Below are 20,794 nucleotides of genomic sequence, written 5' to 3'. Positions count from 1 at the left end.
CTTCAGGAAAGGTTACTCTGCAATGGATCACATTCATGTCATGAATCAGGTCATTGAGAAATTCGTAGAGTACAATAAGCCTCTCTATATGGCTTTCATAGATTACGAAAAAGCATTTGATTCAGTAAAGATACCAGCAGTCATAGAGGCATTGCGTAATCAAGGAGTGCAGACCGCTTACGTAAATACCGCGGAAAATATCTACAGAGATTCCACAGCCACCTTAATTCTACACACGAAAAGTGGCAAGATACCTATAAAGAAAGTGGTCAGACAAGGAGACACAATCTCTCCAATGCTATTCACTGTGTGATTAGAAGAGGTATTCAAGCTATTAAACTGGGAAGGCTTAGGAGTAAAGATCGACGGCGAATACCTCAACAACCTTCGGTTTGCCGATAACATGGTTCTATTCAGCAACAATGCAGACGAGTTAAAACAAATTATTGAGAACTTTAACAGTGAGAGTGTAAAAGTGGGGTTGAAGATTAATATGCAGGAGACAAAGATAATGATAAAAAACCTGGGCAAGGGAACAAGAGTTCAAGATCGCAAGTCAGCCTCTAGAGTCTGTGGAGGAGTACGTTTACCTTGGTCAACTAATCACAAGAAGCCCTGACCATGAGAAGGAAATTCACAGAAGAATAAAAATTGGTTGGATCACATACGGCAGACATCATGAGCACGTCACTGGGAGCTTACCGTTATCATTGAAAGGGAAAGTATACAATCAGTGCATTTTACCGGTCCTAACGTACGTCGCAGAGACTTGGAGGCTGACAAAGAAATTTGAGAACAAGGACCGCGCAAGGAGCTATGGAATGAAGAATGCTAGGCATAACTTTAAGAGACAGAAAGCAAGCGGTTTGGATCAGAGACCAAACGGGTATAGACGACATCTTAATAGACATTAAGAGAAGAAAATGGCACTGGGCAGGTCATGTAATGTGCAGACTAGATAACCGTTGGACCATTAGGGTGACAGAATGGGTACCAAGAGAATGGAAGCGCAGTAGAGGACGGCAGAACACTAGCTGGTGCGACGAAATTAGGAAATTTGCGGGTGCAATTTGGAATCGGTTGGCGCAAGACAGGGGTAATTGGAGATCGCAGGGAGAGGCCTTCGTCCTGCAGTGGACATGAATAGGCTAATGATGATGATGATCATGATGATGGTTTTGAATGAGAGTGGAGCTGGCATGCTATGCATCTCGATTCATAGGTACCTATATTCCTGATACCTAGCAAAGTTCTCGTTAAGTAACGTGATTAATCTCCTGAGCATGTCCAGCGCTGTGATTTTGCACCAAATTCGGAAGCATAAACGTTTCTGGTGAATTTTCTTATATTCAATGTTCAGGTTACTTTTCTTGAATTAATTTTATATTTATTTCGAAATCTACTTTTCATTATCCGCACACCCCTAATACAAATATAAGACCTCGGGTAACAGGAAGGAATTCCGGGAGAATCCGTCCTACGATGAATGTCGACATTATTGCGATTAGCATCGAAGCACTGTAGCCACACGCTATATTGTCGCCAAATTTAAAATCAATTATGGGATTTTACGTGCCAAAACCCCGATTTGATTGTGAGGCGCGCCGTATTGAGGGACTCTGTAATAATTTCGACATCCTGCGGTTCTCTAACGTGCACCTAAATCTACGTACTCGGGTGCTTTTGCATTTCGACCCCACCGAAATGCGGCCGCCGTGGCCGGGATTTGAATCCGCGACCTCGTGCTTAGCAGCCAGCTCCCATTGCCGTATGGCTCCGTATGGCTCCCATTGGCCGTTTTCGAGCAGACGCTCTTTCGACGCTAGCGCCAAGGTCCCCTTCAGTTACGGCCCTAGCCAATGGGCGACGCAGAAGCAAAATGGCGGCGCACACGATTGTTTACGTTGTCATGGCAACAGCAACAGCAGCTGCGCGGCACCTCCTCTCCCAAACATTTTTCTTTTCTTTTTGTTTTTATTATGCCGACCCGCTCCACTCCCTATCCTCCTTTCCCCCATGCCGCGCGCGCTGCTCACTTTTCTTTAGTTTTTACCCGTAAGCGGGGCGCTTTTTTTTTTATAGCGCGCTTGTTACGGCGCGCCACGCGCCAGCTCGCAAGCAATGCGCGCGCTACGCAGCGCATTGGCATTGCTTGCGAGCTGGCGCGTGGTGCGCCGTGGGCTATGCGTTGGCATGCACGCAGTCTTGCCCATACTTATATTATACCAGCATGTGCCGGGACATAAAAAAATTACACTTCCAACACAACAGATCTTTAGTCTCGCTTTATTGACTTCGTTTCCGAAAACAGATTTTTCTTACAATGTGGTGTGATACACGCTCACAAAATGAGCAAAAGTGAAAGGTGCATGACATATACAAGAGTAATAAAGACAAAAGTTCACAGATGGTGAAATAACAAAAGAAAGCGCTAGAAAACGCGAAGGCCCTTTCATGTACACACATTAAAAAAAAATTTTATATAACGTCCTAAAGACCGAAATGTAGACGACCTCCTGATATATGCACTCAGATATTGCACAAAATTGGACGACGTGTATGAAATAGTCATGACAACTATAAAAATGGAAAACTCACGGGTAATGGCAAAAACAATGACACGCAAAATACCTGAAAAATAGAATAAAATGCTAGCATTGTTTGATTGAGAGCCATACCAAAAGAAAGCTTACTTATAAATCTGCACGAAAGTATATGAAATGCGTGACCTGTTCATTACTGCTGAACAAATTGAAGAAACATGGCAGAAAAAAAATAACATTGCACTAAAAACTGAAACACACATTATCACATTATTTTGCACTTGGCCACAGCTTGAGTAACGGTCGCAAGGGGAACAGAAGGAAGTCGGCTTTTGCAGCAGCACATACAAAACATTCGCAGTAAGAAAGGCTTATTCCTCAATCAAAGACCAGGTAAAATAAGCCAACGACACAACTTTTCTTTCGACCCGAATGCAACGCTTAGCAATAAAATTACGTCACTTAAGGCACTAAGTCGTACCTACTGGGCTCTCCTTTGTATAATAAAAACGAACTGCAAAAATCTGCATGTTGGACAATTGCAATGCTCATGCTTTCCAGAAGAAAAAGAAAAGCGTATCATGCCTACACATGAAGGTTGTTCGCGCGGTTTTCCCATCGGGGTTTACTGAGATAGTACAAAAACACTAAGAGTAATTTTTCAGCTCTTAGTAGGTTTGTAGAACGTGACACACAGAAAAAGCAGTCAGGGCGGTATGGAAAGCTGGGCAAGTTAATGAAGTTGCAGAATGAGACTTGGCAAAGAAAAACACAAGTCACAGCCAGGTGACAATGAGGAGGAACATCTATTTGTCAGCTTTCTCTACCGGGAAGAGGCAAGTGTAGCACAATCAAGGCGCAACGACGTCCGGAGCCCCATGGAGCACACAAATGGACAGGGCTGTGTTCGTGTACATTCGCCTTCTGATGTACTTGAGTCTGAGCGCTCACCTGTTGTCTTTAGGCACCCGGAACAACCCTGCAGGGCTTGTTTTTGAGGTATTTGTGCACCACTGCACGATGCACGAGCGGTACGAGTCGTGAAACGGTTGAAACATCGCGGAGCACAAGCACACAGCTACCGAGGACCCGGAAACTGACGAAAGTAGCCACGCCGGTCAACGGACAGCAGCGCACGCTTCGCGATAACAGCAGATAACATGAAACTTCATGCAGCGGGCTGAGCTGGCTCCGGGCCGGCGGGGCCGCACGGCGTGCGCGCGGAGACAGTCAAAGGTGAGGGAGTTGCGAGGGTAGTAACGAGGGAGAGCGATTAGAGAGGAGTTGGGGAGGGGAAGGGCTCGGCCACCTGGATCGGCGCGCGTGCGCGCGACGATCTATGAGGCCATGCAAGGGAAACGGATTTTTGCGTTCGCCCATTACAGAGATGGCGCCAATTTTGCTGTGCCACCGAAACCGAGGAGTGCCCCCCCCCCCCTGTCTCAGCTACCAACTTTAAACGCACTTCACCGGATACAAAGTTTCTAGCTTCTAACAAATATCGGTCTGACGCGGGTATATTGGCGGCCGCGAGGCAGCTGAGAAGCACACTCGCTAAAAGTTATCTTCGTGTTCATGCAGCCAACACCTGTTCGGCTATCAACAACAGCGGAGCGGAAACTGCCTACCCGCCACTGTGACGTCAGGTGCTTACGTCGGTACAAGGATCATCGCAAGGCTACTTAAGCAGGGTGCAACGCTGTGACAGGCCACTTGGCGGCAGCGGGGCAGCTGCGAAGCACGCTCGCTAAAACTTATGTTCCTGTTCATGCAGGTTGTACACGCAGGTCTAGATGAACTTCGGGAAGAAGTTAAGGAAGAACTGAATGAATTCAGTTCTTCCATGAATGAATTCAATGGCGGCCGGACAGGCCGCCATTGGAATATGAACCTGGCAACGTTTAACGCTAGAACGTTAGCTAGTGAGGCGAGTCTAGCAGTGCTATTGGAGGAATTAGAGGGCTGTAAATGGGATATAATAGGGCTCAGTGAAGTTAGGAGGCCAAAAGAAGCATATACAGTGCTAAATAGCGGGCACGTCCTGTGCTACCGGGGCTTAGCGGAGAGAAGAGAACTAGGAGTCGGATTCCTGGTTAATAAGAATATAGCTGGTAACATACAGGAATTCTATAACATTAACGAGAGGGTGGCAGGTCTTGTGAAACTTAATAAGAGGTACAAAATGAAGATTGTACAGGTCTACGCCCCTACATCCAGTCATGATGACCAGGAAGTCAAAAGCTTCTATGAAGACGTGGAATCGGCGATGGGCAGAGTGAAAACTAAATACACTATACTAATGGGCGACTTTAATGCCAAGGTAGGCAAGAAGCAGGCTGGAGACAAGGCAGTGGGTGAATATGGCATAGGCACTAGGAATAGCAGGGGAGAGTTATTAGTAGAGTTTGCGGAACAGAATAATATGAGGATAATGAATACCTTCTTCCGCAAGCGGGATAGCCGAAAGTGGACGTGGAGGAGCCCGAACGGCGAGACTAGAAATGAAATAGACTTCATACTCTGCGCTAACCCTGGCATCATACAAGATGTGGACGTGCTCGGCAAGGTGCGCTGCAGTGACCACAGGATGGTAAGAACTCGAATTAGCCTAGACCTGAGGAGGGAACGGAAGAAACTGGTACATAAGAAGCCGATCAATGAGTTAGCGGTAAGAGGGAAAATAGAGGAATTCCAGATCAAGCTACAGAACGGGTATTCAGCTTTAACTCAGGAAGAGGACCTTAGTGTTGAAGCAATAAACGACAATCTTGTGGGCATCATTAAGGAGTGTGCAATGGAAGTCGGTGGTAACTCCGTTAGGCAGGATACCAGCAAACTATCGCAGGAGACGAAAGATCTGATCAAGAAACGCCAATGTATGAAAGCATCTAACACTACAGCTAGAATAGAACTTGCAGAACTTTCGAAGTTAATCACCAAGCGTAAGACAGCTGACATAAGGAAGTATAATATGGATAGAATTGCACATGCTCTCTGGAACGGAGGAAGCCTAAAAACAGTGAAGAAGAAACTAGGAATTGGCAAGAATCAGATGTATGCGTTAAGAGACAAAGCCGGCAATATCATTACTAATATGGATGAGATAGTTCAAGTGGCTGAGGAGTTCTATAGAGATTTATACAGTACCAGTGGCATCCACGACGATAATGGAAGAGAACATAGTCTAGAGGAATTCGAAATCCCGAAGGTAACGCCGGAAGAAGTAAAGAAAGCCTTAGGAGATATGCAAAGGGGGAAGGCAGCTGGGGAGGATCAGGTAACAGCAGATTTGTTGAAGGATGGTGGACAGATTGTTCTAGAGAAACTGGCCACCCTGTATACGCAATGCCTCATGACCTCGAGCGTACCGGAATCTTGGAAGAACGCTAACATAATCCTAATCCATAAGAAAGGGGACGCCAAAGACTTGAAAAATTATAGACCGATCAGCTTACTGTCCGTTGCCTACAAAGTATTTACTAAGGTAATTGCAAATAGAATCAGGAACACCTTAGACTTCTGTCAACCAAAGGACCAGGCAGGATTCCGTAAAGGCTACTCAACAATAGACCATATTCACACTATCAATCAAGTGATAGAGAAATGTGCAGAATATAACCAACCCTTATATATAGCTTTCATTGATTACGAGAAAGCGTTTGATTCAGTCGAAACCTTAGCAGTCATGGAAGCATTACGGAATCAGGGTGTAGATGAGCCATATGTAAAAATACTGGAAGATATCTATAGCGGCTCCACAGCCACCGTAGTCCTCCATAAAGCAAGCAACAAAATCCCAATAAAGAAAGGCGTCAGGCAGGGAGATACGATATCTCCAATGCTATTCACAGCGTGTTTACAGGAGGTATTCAGAGACCTGGATTGGGAAGAATTGGGGATAAAAGTTAATGGAGAATACCTTAGTAACTTGCGATTCGCTGATGACATTGCCTTGCTTAGTAACTCAGGGGACCAATTGCAATGCATGCTCACTGACCTGGAGAGGCAAAGCAGAAGAGTGGGCCTAAAAATTAATCTGCAGAAAACTAAAGTAATGCTTAACAGTCTCGGGAGAGAACAGCAATTTACAATAGGCAGCGAGGCACTGGAAGTCGTAAGGGAATACATCTACTTAGGGCAGGTAGTGACGGCGGATCCGGATCATGAGACGGAAATAATCAGAAGAACAAGAATGGGCTGGAGTGCGTTTGGCAGGCATTCCCAAATCATGAACAGCAGGTTGCCATTATCCCTCAAGAGAAAAGTATATAATAACTGTGTCTTACCAGTGCTCACCTACGGGGCAGAAACCTTGAGGCTTACTAAAAGGGTTCTACTCAAATTGAGGACGACACAACGAGCTATGGAAAGAAGAATGATAGGTGTAACGTTAATGGATAAGAAAAGAGCAGATTGGGTGAGGGAACAAACGCGAGTAAATGACATCTTAGTTGAAATCAAGAAAAAGAAATGGGCATGGGCAGGACGCGTAATGAGGAGGGAAGATAACCGATGGTCATTAAGGGTTACGGACTGGATCCCAAGGAAAGGGAAGCGTAGCAGGGGGCGGCAGAAAGTTAGGTGGGCGGATGAGATTAAGAAGTTTGCAGGGACGGCATGGCCACAATTAGTACATGACCGGGGTTGTTGGAGAAGTATGGGAGAGGCCTTTGCCCTGCAGTGGGCGTAACCAAGCTGATGATGATGATGAATGAATTAAAAGGAAAAATTAAGAGAGACCTAAGAAAGGAACTCAATGACACGAGAAAGGAACTCGGAGACATGAAGAAACGTATTTCTTCCTATGACAATATGTATGAGGAAATGAAGGAAGCGAACGAACGACTCCTAAAAGAAAATTGTGCGCTAAAAAACGCAAACGCAGCTCTAGAAAAGGAATACAAAAGTATGAAAAAGATGTTTGAAGATCAGGAGCAGAGAATCATACGAAGCGACCAGTATTCCAGAAAGTGCAATGTGGAGGTTAAAGGAATTCTGCAAGCAGATCATGAAGATCTAGTAAAGACTGTTTGTCAAGTTGGCATTCTCGCGAATGAACCGCTTATGCCTGATGGAATCGAAGTGTGCCATACGGTCAAGGGTCGCAACAATTCTGAGCCTCCCAACATAATTGTTCAGTGAAAAACCAAACGTGACAGCTTTCTCAAGGAAGCCAAGAAAATATGCCTATCAATGTCAGACCTCGGCCACACATATATATATAATATATTCCATATATATTAATGAGCATCTTTGCCCAGCATTAAAGAGACTCCTGGGCAAGACCATTGAAAGAAAGAAGGCACAAAAGTGGAAGTTTGACTGGACGAGTGACGGCAAAATATTCGCAAGGAAGGATGAGCAATTCAATGTGATCAACATTCGAAGTGAACGCGACATTGATAAGATTTTGTGACCTGGCACACATGTTAAGTCTGTTCTTTTTTTCCTCTTTCTTTCAATAATGGCGATACTGCCTGATGATGTAGACAACATGTTTAGTTTTCATGATGTCAAGGGAGTGACGTGCTTTCATTTAGACACAGAATCGCTAGAAATAGAGGAGATAACCTTAGCGCTCTTTTCGATAGGTTCAACTTTTCGTTTTATCTACTCATGTTAACAGAGGCGCGGTACTCTTCGGGTAGCGACGTCTTCAAACATGCAAATTACAATGTTTTTTTTTATGTTAAAAGAACAATCAGACCAGTTGGTGGTGTTTTAATCCACATAAAGGATAATATTGTACGTGAATTGCTTGATGAAATAGCCTGTATCACACATGACATCGAATACCTTGTTGTGGTCTGCCAAAAACTTAGCCGTAGTTTATCGCCTAGGATAACTTCATTCTCTCAATGGAATCTTTGTTATATTATGTAAACCAAAAACAGGATATGCTTGTTCTAGGTGGTGATTTCAGTGTAAAGATGTTACAGTCCTCAATTATGACACATAACTTTACAACACTTCTACACTCGCATGGATTCGATTATGTTATTTACGACGCCACACGCTCCACGGAATCGACGAATACCTTGATTGACCTTTTTATAACCAACCAGGCAACGGACAGTTCTATCCGGAGCTATGTCTTCCCATATAAGTGATCACCTTCCAATATTATTATTCATTAAGCCTCGCAAATGGGGCGTTAATTATTGCTCATCCATTATAACAGTACAGAACATTAATTACCACAGTTTAGACAACTTTCGCAAAAGATTGTTTTTGATAAATTGGGATACCGTAACTCGAGCGAAGACATCAGATGAGGCGTATAGCATTTTTATTCATAAGTTTGCAGAAGCTTATGCCGAATCGTTTCCTCTGAAAGAGATAAAGAACGCGTGTAATTCGTGTAAGCCGTGGATGACTAGGGAGTTCATAATGGTGATAAGCGAGAAAGATAGACTCTTCCAAAGGTTTTTAACTTCGCGCAGCTCAGCTGATTCGGCTAATTTAAACCGCATCGGAATAAACTCAACGCCTACCTGCGAAAAACAAAACGCGCATATTTTTGTGGTGCTTTTCAGCAGTATGAAAACACCAAGTCTGATGCTACGTGGAAAAAGATAAACGAATTGGTGGGTCGCTCACATTCCACAGAAACTCTTAAAGAATTGATCGTGAACAATGCACCCATCAAGGGTTCAGAAATAATAGAGTTATTTATTGATTTTTTTGCGCGTTTAGTGGTCAGTACGCATTACCCAGAGGCAGCAAACGAAATAAATAAAAACGATAGAAGTGTATATCTCAGTCGTACAGATGATATTGAAATCTCAGGTATAATTAATTTCTTTAAACATAGTGCCGCTTGTGACATAGATGGAATACAGATAAGACGAGTTAAATATGTAATAGACATTATTTTACCACATATTTGCAATATTTTTAACTTAGCGCTCAGTACAGGTGTCTTTCCTAAGAAAATGCAGGTATGAAAGGTGGTTGTAATATTTAAGGAAGTCACAAAAATAACTTTTATAATTACTGACTATTTTCCATATTACCTATTTTTTCTAAAGGTCTAGAAATAGTTATTTTGAGAAGATTAACGAAGTTCACTGATAAATTCAATATACTTGACGCCCAGTTTGGCTTTCGCAGTGGCCGTTCCACAGAACTTGCACTTTTTTATTCTCAGAGCATTCAAGGAAAAGCAATCAGTCATAGGCAACAGTCATAGACATATACTTCTCGAAGGCGTTCGATCGACTGAATCATCAAACACTACTAATCAAATTACAGTTGTATGGTGTTCGCGGTTTACTATTACATTTCATAGCATCATACCTCCGGAACCGCATGCGACGTGTAGAAATCAATGGCTACTCATTTTCATGTAAACCCGTAAATACAGGGGTTCCACAAGGGAGTATTTTAGGTCCCTTATTGTTTAATCTCTGTATAAATAACATCAAAAATATTACTGAAACACCTAAATATTTCTTATATGCAAATGATACGAAACTATCATTCCGTTTACAGAATTTACATAATACAACTAGAGATATAAATGATGTCCTCAAAAGCTTTAGCACGTGGCGCAATTTGAATTAATTACAAATAAATGTAAACAAAACAAAAGCTATCATATTTTCACTACTTCCAATATACTTCTCACTAACAGACACCCAAGTTCTGGATAATTGCGCCATAGAGATTGTTCATACCGTCAAAACTCTTGGAGTTTACCTTCAAGAAAATTTGTCCTGGGATACACATACCAACCATCTCGTAGCCCGCATTTCCAAAACCCCGTAGGTGTCTTCGCAAAATCACAATTCTTATTTCCGAGTAGTGTGAAACTACTGCTGTATCATACATTATTTTCGTCTAAAATGAGCTACTCTTTTCTTGTTTAGGGCACCACGTCACTAACAAACACAAATAGATTACACGTACTGCAAAAGAAAGCTATCCGTTATACAGCTGGAGAACACTACAGACCACACACAGGACCGCTATTTACGCGGTTTTTCGTAGTTCCTGCTCACAACTTCTACGCATAAAATTTAGCCCTCAGATACAAAGAACGCCTAGTATTTTCTGATGGAACATTACGTACATTAGCTGAACTTCAGAAAAAAACTCACCCTTACCTTATCGCTAATAGTGAAAACAGGATTATTTCATACACTCGATTAAACATGAGTAAGCAGATGCTTTGTTACACACTGCCAAAACTTTTAAACTACTTGATAAAACATGGAATATTCATTGAATATACCAGTCAGAAAACACTAAGAAAATGTTTGTATTCGTTGAGTAGTGCACATCTGTGCAAAAATTTACATTTCTTCTCTTTCTATTTTATATATTGCAACAGATACGAAAGACACGGACAAGAGAAAAGAAGAGAAGACGAAGAGAACGAGGGGCTTGGGAGGCCGGGCTGCGCTACGATCACGCTACGATCATCGTCCATCTACTGTAAATAAAACCATTTCTTCGCAACTCTTCGTAACAGTTGTGGTGGATGTGCGGGGTAACAGACACCCGAAGACGGAAGCTGAACCAGAAGTTATTCGACGGAGCCATCGCCTTGCTGGACTCCCACCGTATCTACCGGAGTTGAATATGTCCTACGACGCAGACGAACAACGGCCCATTCCAACAGCTGCGCCGACAAGTTCCGTTCTACAACTGAGAGATGCGCGTCCCTTCGCCGGAAGATCGGACGAAGACGACGAGGAATGGCTCCTCCATTATCACCGGGTGAGTGCCTCCAACAAGTGGAACAGCGCTTCTCAGCTTTCGAACGTCGTGTTCTTTCTAACGGATACTGCGTTGTTGTGGTTCGACAATCACGAGGAAACGTTCACAAAATGGGGAAGATTTGTTTCGGGAATCAAAGAGCGATTCGGCGACTCCGCGACGAAAAAGAAAAGGGCAGAACAGACGCTACTGCAACGTGCGCAAGTGCCAGGCGAAACCTGCACGACCTACATTGAGGCGGTAATAAAACTGTGTAGGATGGTGGACTCTGGAATGCCCGACGAAGACAAAGTCGGGCACATCCTCAAAGGAATTGCCGAAGATGTTTATAATTTCCTCATCGCAAAAGACAACCTGGCTTTCGTCGCTGACGTCATTCGGCACTGTCGTACTTTCGAGCAACTGAAGACGAGGCGCATCACGCCGAAGTTTGGCAGGCTAGCCAATGTGACGACAGTTGCAAGCGTGGACAGCAGCCATCCCCTCGTTGTTGCATCAAAAATCAGACAAATAGTTCGGGAAGAGCTCAGCCTGCACGCGCAAGTGACACATCCAGGCACTCATAGCTTCCGCCTACCACCAGATTTCAAGCCAAACGCTGCATCCTTGTCCCCGTATCTTGCGGGGAGGGGCACTGAAGATTATGAACTCGCGCCCCGACAGCAGCCATGTCTCTACGACAGAGGTCCTACTTATGACGCTCTGCCACAACGAGAGCAGCCGCGTTTTTACCCCCGAGGCCCAGTGACTTCTGTCAGGCCGCGACAAGAACAGCACCGACCCTACTACCACGACGTGACTTATGAACGATATAGCAGATTTCAGCGAGCAGCAGACACGTTATCCACATGACAACGAACTCTCTCGCCGCCCGCAGCAGCCTAGCATTCGTTTCGAGGAAGATGCTGTGAACCGCGACCCTCCCATGCGCTACAACTGTGGTTCCACAGGCCACATAGCTCGGTATTGTCGCCAAGGCCGTCAGTCACGAAGGACACCACCGATGTTCTCACCACCCAGAACCCGTACTTCATATGACTTACGGACGACTGATTTGCTTCCAATGGACCATTTCTCACACGAGACCAGACGAAGCGATTCGCCAGCTTCTGAGCGGAGTTTGACGCCACCAAATAACCGTCCCCGTCGCCCTCCGTCCCCTAGGCGTCGTTCTTCGTCGCCGCCCCCGGGAAACTAGCATCTGCGGCCAATGGAGGTGAGGTCGCCGGGCGGTCTTTGCATGAAATACCTCTGCCTGTTGTGATGCTCAAAAACAAAGTGAATGTCTCGATTGACGGAATACCGACTATGGCGTTAGTTGACACTGGGGTGACTGTGTCTGTGATGAGCCTCACTTTCAAAAACCGTCTAGGCCACAAAGTTTTCTTGGAACGACGGTATTACCTTTCGTGGAGTAGGCGGCGAGTGGCTTCATCCCCTTGGTGTTTGTGCTGTGAGTGTGAGTGTGAAAGTTTTTGTGTCGGGATTCCTTGTTTTTTCTCGTTGTTCGCATGATGTTATTCTTGGTATCGATTTTCTTGAACGGTGTGGCGCTTCCGTGGACTGTAGTTGTGGCGAAATATCATTGAACAAGTTAATTATATCAGCACATACCGAACAAAGCTCGCGTGGCGAAGACAGGGACACAGACACACTCAGTGTTCTTGATGAAGTGATTGCACCATCGTGGTGTCTGACGCCCGTTCGTGTTTTTACAACTACTGTTGACGCTGATTGTATTGATCTTGTAGTTAGGCCTCTCCGCATAAACTGTGCTAAAAAATATATACTTCTGCCCTGCTCTGTCTTGTGCATGACGAAAGGAGTCGCCACATTGTGGGCGCTGAACTGTTTCGCCAAGCCGGTCGTCCTTCCTCGCGGTGTGAAAATCGCTCTCTTCGATAAAACCGCATGTAGCTCAATAGCGGCACTAACTACGGCCGTCTCTACAGCTTGCTCTCCTTGTGATAATGGCCATATTGACGAGCTAATGCTTGGCATGATCAGCAAGGCTCTCGGTACATCGGAACGGCAAGCACTGGTACATGTCCTTGCCAGGCGTGAGGCTGCATTCGACTTCACGCATGGAGATGCACCCCTTCATTTACCGTCGTCCCGCGCTCGTCACAGAATAGATACCGGCTCAGCACACCCCATCCGTCAGAAGCCCTACCGAGTGTCATCCTCCGAGCGCAAAGTTATTGCAGAGCAAGTCAAGGAGGTGATGAACAAAGGTGTCATTCAAGAGTCGTCTAGTCCATGAGCAGCCCCAATAATCCTGGTCCAAATAAAGAAAGATGCCTCCTGGAGGTTCTGCGTGGCTTACAGACATCTAAACGCAGTGACGAAGAAGGATGTCTATCCACTACCGCGAATCGATGATGTCATTGATTGCTTACACGCTGCTTCTTACTTCTCAACACTTGATTTGCGATCGGGGTATTGGCAAATACCTATGGACTTTACCGACAAGGAAAAGGCCGCTTTCGTGATTCCAGATGGTCTATTCGAATTTAATGTTATGCCTTTTGACCTTTGCAATGCTCCTGCCACCTTCGAAAGATTCATGGACACAATACTACGTGGTCTAAAGGGGGAGATATGCATGTGTTACCTCGATGATGTAATCTTTGGCCGCACGTTTGAAGAACATAACGAACGCCTCAGCCTTGCTCTCGACTGCATTGAGAAAGCTGGACTAGTTCTAAACTAAAAAAAATGGCGGTTTGGCGAACGTCAAACACTGGTCCTGGGACACTTAGTCGACAAGGATGGCGTCAGACCCGATCCTCGTAAGATTTAAGCGGTGAGCTCCTTCAAGCCACCGCAATCAGCACGGGAACTTCGCTCATTCATTGGCCAATGTTCGTATTTTGGTCGTTTTGTTCCCCGGTTTGCCGACATCGTTTACCCGTTGACATTTATTTTGCGACAAAATGCACCCTTCAATTGGACACTAGAGTGTGACGCATAATTCTCCCAACTGAAGTTTATACTAACGTCAGCACCCCTCTTGCGTCAGTTCGATCCATCTTGCCCGACTGAAGTTCACACTGATGCTATTGGAATTGGGATAGGAGCGGTGCTTCTACAACGCCACAGTGGCGCAGAACATGTCGCATATGCCAGCCGTTGCCTGAGCAAGTCTGAACGCAATTATACGGCTACGGAACAGGAATGCCTGGCAGCTGTTTTCGCCATACAGAAGTTTCGGTGTTATCTTTACGGTAGACCATTCAAGATTATCACCGACCATCATTCTTTATGCTGGCTGGTCGGTTTGCGTGATCCCTCTGGTCGCCTCGCACGCAGGGCGCTACGCCTCCAGGAATACGACTTTGTGGTGTCGTACACACCGACTGCTTCTCTCGGACTCCTCTTGCGGCTACCGACTGCGATGCTGAGAATTTCGACGACTGTCTCGCTGCTGTTACTTCCACGTTCCCTAACGCGGCAGACTTTCAGCGAGAACAACGGTGTGATGTTACCATCGATCGGCTTTTTGTCGCCGGCCGTACTTCTCAAGGCAGTGGTCGCTTTACTGCGCTTGATAAATTACTCTACAAAACTAATTACTCCGGGCATGGAGCGCGTTTTCTGCTTGTTGTCCCCGAGAGTCTCCGCTCCGACGTTCTACGCGCCATGCATGACGATGTGACATACGGCCATTTCGGCTTCGTACGAACGCTACACCGCACGCAGGAGTGCTTTTCGTGGCCCAAGATGTACGAAACAACCAAGCGCTATGTCGCTAGTTGTGAAACGTGCCAACGTCACAATCGACCGACCACCGCAGCCCTGGGTCCCATTCGGCCATTGACACCGCCCAGTACGCCCTTCGAGCAAGTGGGCATTGACCTTTTGGGTCCATTCCCATTATCTAACAACAAGGACCGTTGGATAATTGTCTGCATCGACCATCTTACACGGTATGCAGAAACTGCAGCCATAGCGCCTTCCACCGCCGCTTGCGTGGCGGTCTTCCTCCTGCGTTCCGTGGTCCTTCGTCATGACCCACCACGTGTCATCATCAGCGACCGTGGTCGCCAGTTCACGGCTGATGCCATCGAAGAGTTACTTCGTTTGTGTCATTGTTACTTGTTTGTGTCAGTTCCGTCATTCCACGCCGTATCATCGACAGACCAATGGCCTTGTTAAAAGGACAAACAGAACGCTGACCAACATGCTTGCCATGTACATCTCCTCCAATCATAACAACTGGGATGACGTGCTTCCGTTCATCGCTTACGCATACAACACGGCGAAACACGAAACCACGAACTATAGCCCATTTTATCTCCTGTATGCAAGGTTACCGCGAAGCCCTCTGGACACTTTCTTACCCTTCGTTCTGCAGAGTGACGATTCTGTATTGAAGACTTTGTGTCTCGCCGAAGAAGCGCGTCGAATAGCTCGTCTTCGTACTCTGGCATCGCAAAGTCGTTCGAAAGAGCGATACGACGACCGTCACGTACAAGTATCGTTGGAAAATGGTGACTTGGTCCTTCTTTGGACACCGCAACGCAAGCGTGGATTGTGCCAAAAGTTCTTGTCACGATATTCAGGCCCATTTGTAGTTGTGGACCGCCTGAGCGAACTCACTTACGTCATAGCTCGCCTACTGTGCAATGGTCGGCGATCAAGCAGAACTCAGCTGACTCATATCGCTCGCCTGAAGCCTTTCTAGCCTGTTTGTCAATCGTGACTCACCCTACGGGCTTCGTCTGCTTGCGGGGAAATCTAACAGATACGAAAGGCACGGACAAGGGGAAAGAAGAGAAGACGAAGAGAACGAGGAGTTTGAGAGGCCGGGCTGCGCTACGATCACGCTACGATCATCGTCCACCTCCTGTAAATAAAACAATTTCTTCTCAACTCTTCGTAATGAAGAATAATGTATTTCGCTTGTTTTCAGAAATATAAGATGTGGTGTCTCGTGTTTTCTTTTTTGTTTTGTGGGCATGCATACTAAGCTTTTTTTTTTTGTTACCGTAAGTACGCATTATGAGTGTTTCTTTGATGTTCCGCATCAACGGCCATGATATATGCTTGTAAAGGGGGCCCTAATTCCCGTCAAGTGAACAGAGTTTCCCTTTTTGTTCGGGCCTCCTCCATTTTTTTTTATATCTGAAGAAAAATGGAATAAAAGTGAATTGTATATTGCTGATTGGCTTATCGGCAAAATATAGCGCAATTTATTTACGCATCACCAAAAAAGGGATTTTTGTACTCGTGCTCATTGTGACTGTGGTGGAGGCAACACCGAAAACTGTTGTTAACGCATCATTGTACATGAAGTGCAGTGCGCTATTACCTGTGCAATAAAGCTCAACGACTGAAAATCTTTAGATTGGCGACCATCCTCACGATAACACCACGATGAGATTAAAAAGCAAACGACCGTAGCTGGTGCTCTAGCAGAGATTAAGAGGCATAAGTCAAGTCGAGCTGGTATTTTAGAGCTTAAAGGGCATTTTCGTTGGTGTTTAGAGCGAAAGAATGAATACTAAAACAAGAGCAGTCGAGTACGGCATAGAATTAGGCGGTGTCATTAGGCTAGGCAATTTGCAGGCAATAGCAAAGCAATCCAAAATAAGCAAGCAAGCAAGCAAGCAAGAAAGCAAGCAAGCAAGCAAGCAAGCAAGCAAGATAGATAGATAGATAGATAGATAGATAGATAGATAGATAGATAGATAGATAGATAGATATATAGATAGATAGATAGATAGATAGATAGATAGATAGATAGATAGATAGATAGATAGATAGATAGATAGATAGATAGATAGATAGATAGATAGATAGATAGATAGATAGATAGATAGATAGATAGATAGATAGATAGATAGATAGATAGATAGATAGATAGATAGATAGATAGATAGATAGATAGATAGATAGATAGATAGATATCAGTATAAAGAGGTCACATTAATTGGAGCACATCTTGAGTTTACTGGGCTAGTTTTTGCACACAGTGGAGGCTACTATAGAGAACCTTGGTAGCTGCACATTGAACTTGTCTGATAAGTATGTTTCAGGCAATGCAAAACTCAACAACTTCTAAACGACCACTTATTGCAGCATGACCTACGGAGACTGCACTTGCAAATACTACATATAGTTGCTCACATTTCTTTTCTTTTTGTAGCTCCTAAGGCGAAATACGCTCATGTAACACTCCAATGATAATGTCTGCAATTGGCACTGTGCGATAAGGATGTAATACTGCATTTATAGACATGATATTGCTTGAAGCACATGGTACCCTGAGAATTAGGAGTTGCTTTCCCCCCACAGTTCTGGCTCATTTTTCACGGTCACAAAAGCTGGAGGCCTTGCTCGGATTCCCTGACGTCATCCAGCATTAGGTAACGCCTCACAAGACGCCAGCAGTCCTCGTTCAGGATGTCCAGCTGTGCGCGCCCACCTTCGTCCGGGTGGAACTCCAGTTGCTCCTTCACGACGCCCGCGTATCGCATGAAGTCCGGAAGACTCTCGATGCACTTGAGCGATTCTCGAACAAGAACAAGGACCTCGGCCTCGTCCATGCAGAGCACTTCAGCCAGCTCTTCTAAGAGCGCAGCGTGTTTGTACACCCGCTCCAGTGCGGCGACATGGCACCTGTTGGGACCAACGTGCGAAACCATACAAATTCATGCATTCTCAGCTCAAAGGGCTGGTATGACAAGAAAAGCAGGACTTAGGGCAAACGGCTGTCACTCTTTACTCATTAACCTCCATCAGCTGTCAGAGAGGAGTACCTTATTCAGGACGCTGCGTTTCATACACGCAAGAAAGCAGTGACATCATACTTTTTTTAATTCATTGCAGGCCAGAAAAAACTACTACGGTAATAGAAACACTTCGTTTATTCTTTCTGCGAGTGACTGCCAACTTACAGCGCTTATAACTTGAACGAAACTCTGAAAATCTTGCATTTCTGAATGCCACATTGGAGCTACCTATAATCGAATTGCAATATATAGTCCGAGTAACTCAAGACGGCTACAAGTAACATGGTGTTGATGCCATTCGCCCAGTGTGTACCACACTATTTTGAAAGTTTGGTTAACGTTATGTGAAACGATCTGTACTTGTGTAATTGTGTGCCTCATCCTGTCTTTTTCAGGACCCTCCATCGAGCTTTTATATTCTGCTACGATGAACTTCCTTGTGAGAGCACTGAGATCGCGCAGCTTGGGCACGTGCTGCCTCAACATTTCTTTTTACATTTCGCACCCCGAAATTAACACGCGCGAAGAATATAAAGCATTAGTTGAACGCCAGCGTAATAGCGAGATTAAGGGAAACAGAAAGTCAGATTTAGTATAGCGTGATAACGCAGTTCACGTGCGGGAGGCTATTCAATTGAGCTTTAAGTTCCGCACGCATTGTGCACATAAGGGATTTCATCTATTTTCCAAGCTTTAAATGTGCTTCCAAGAGGTGCGAGAGGCAGTGAAATGGCAAACGAGAGCGTGTTCTGTTTGTACTTTACCGTGTCTACCGATCCGAGGTGAAATCAGTACAAGCCTCTCCTCTCCATATCTCAGAGTCCATATGCCATCGCACGTATCCATCGACTTCGCCGATACATGGCACTACCATCCTAGGCGGCGCTGTTAGCTCATACTAGAGCGCAGTACAGAACAAAATGGCAGCACAGCTAATCGAAAACCTCAGTCCAAAGAGCAAGGCACTGCTGAATATTGCCTTTGAGCAAGTGACTAAAACGAACAAAATTGCGGTTGGATGGCGTTACACCAAGACGAAACTCATTTACAAATGCAAAGGTGATAAGGATAACATGTGCTTGTAAAGGCGAATTACAGTAACACCGGTGATACATAAAATGACAATGGAAGCCACTAAATTATAAAAGTCCAAGTAGAAAAGAAAAAAAATTCACAGGTGTCCTTAGCTGTCGCCTCAGACGCGAAAGCGAACCCTTGTAAAGCCTACTATAATGCACCTTAATCCACCTTAGTACTCTCTGATCTACCTTAGTCGACATTAATCCACCTTGATCCTCCTCCATTCACCGCAATCCCCCTTACTCCACCCTAATCGACCTTAATCCTACTTTATATATCTTAATCAACCCTAATCGACTTTAATCCCCCTTTATACACCTTAATCCACCTAAACCGACCCTAATCCACGCTAATGCAAGTTAATACAATCACTAATCGATCATTAATAAACTTTGCTTGTGATTATTAATCTCTCATGCACGGCTGGCCATGCTTTGGTTCGCTTCTGGCCTTCCTTGGGTGAAGTGATGTTTTCTGTACCGCACAACGCGACGTTGAAACGCAGAAATCTAAGGATTTCGTCTTAAAATGATGTGCTTGAGGAACTGCATAATGTGTTCAGACAAGGCAGACGCTCAGAGGATGATATGCTTGTACTAACTCAATGCGTAGAGGTTTCACTAGCTCAGAATAGACTTTTATTCCTTGCCTTTATAGGTATTAAAAGAGCGTATCAAAACTTAGACAGAGAATTATGGGATGTATTCAAGCCCGAAGGTACAAATGACGATTTGGTGGAGCTGGTGAGGTAGATATTTAAAGGCAATGAAGAACAGAGTACAAATTGTATGGCAAGGACGAAACGAAATGAAATGTAATCGCGAAGGATTAAAGAACTGTTTGCATTGCTGTTCGCGCTTTATTTTCAAAAGATTCAAGAACAACCGGAAAATCGAATTATCGATTGATTAAATCCTAAGTGCGCCATGAGCAAATGGTGCAAAATAAGGTCCCCGAACGGATGTATGCGGGTGAAATTATGCTAATGCGACAAAATACATAGACTGGCGAATATGTCTGACAACAGAGCGCAAATCAAGTGCATGGAAATCGGGAATTGGGATCTTTACTGAAGAGACGAGTAGTTACGTGGCGTCATTTCAACAGCAAGTCATATCCATAGTCAAGCAGTATGGATACTTCGGCGTATACATAAACGAAGGAAATATTTACTCAAGCAAACGCTAATATAATATCAAAATAAAGAGGAAACGGAACGCAGCAATGATGAAACAGACCACTGTGGGGTTTCAAGAAGCATAATGTAGCGCGTCGAATGTGGAAAGGAGTAATGGTACGATCGCTAACGTCAGCAAATGCGGTTCTGTGCTTGAATTGGTATATCTTCTCGAGATTAGAAGTTTGCCAAAGAACGGTAGGCTGGCTGGCCTTTGGGAACGCGCTACAAAACCACAAATAAAGCAGTGCAGTGTGACATCAGTTGCGCCTCGTTTTAAGTAAGAAAAGCGTGGAACAAAATTAGTTTTCAAGAAAGACTGAGGAACATGGATGAAAATAGATGGGCGGCTAGAGTGCACATGTAACTGTAACGAAAAGCCTGGCCACAAAATGGAGGAAGAGGTCGAGGAAGTTGGTGACCAAGTAGAGGGTAAGTGAAAGCGTAAATACGCAACCAGTGGTCATCAATAAAAAAGTGAGAGAAACAGAGACGGTGAATTGGATGCCAGAAATAGAAACAAAGATTCAGTG

At 44.7% G+C, this 20,794-nt stretch overlaps 1 protein-coding gene across 1 annotated transcript in view; it reads right to left on the bottom strand.

Moving 5' to 3' along the window:
• Positions 1 to 17,209: 17,209 nt before the first annotated feature.
• LOC142590591 (uncharacterized) overlaps positions 17,210 to 20,794 on the bottom strand; it is a 30,811-nt gene continuing 27,226 nt past the window's right edge. The window contains exon 3 of the mRNA XM_075702902.1: positions 17,210 to 17,891. Coding sequence (XP_075559017.1) covers positions 17,588 to 17,891 — 304 coding nt within the window. The 3' untranslated portion in view covers positions 17,210 to 17,587. The remainder of the gene's footprint in view (positions 17,892 to 20,794) is intronic.

Source organism: Dermacentor variabilis, chromosome 8, assembly GCF_050947875.1.
Source record: "Dermacentor variabilis isolate Ectoservices chromosome 8, ASM5094787v1, whole genome shotgun sequence".
NCBI lineage: Eukaryota > Metazoa > Arthropoda > Arachnida > Ixodida > Ixodidae > Dermacentor > Dermacentor variabilis.
The sequence above is the reverse complement of the archived record's forward strand: the minus strand, read 5'-3'. Positions and strand labels throughout refer to the sequence as shown.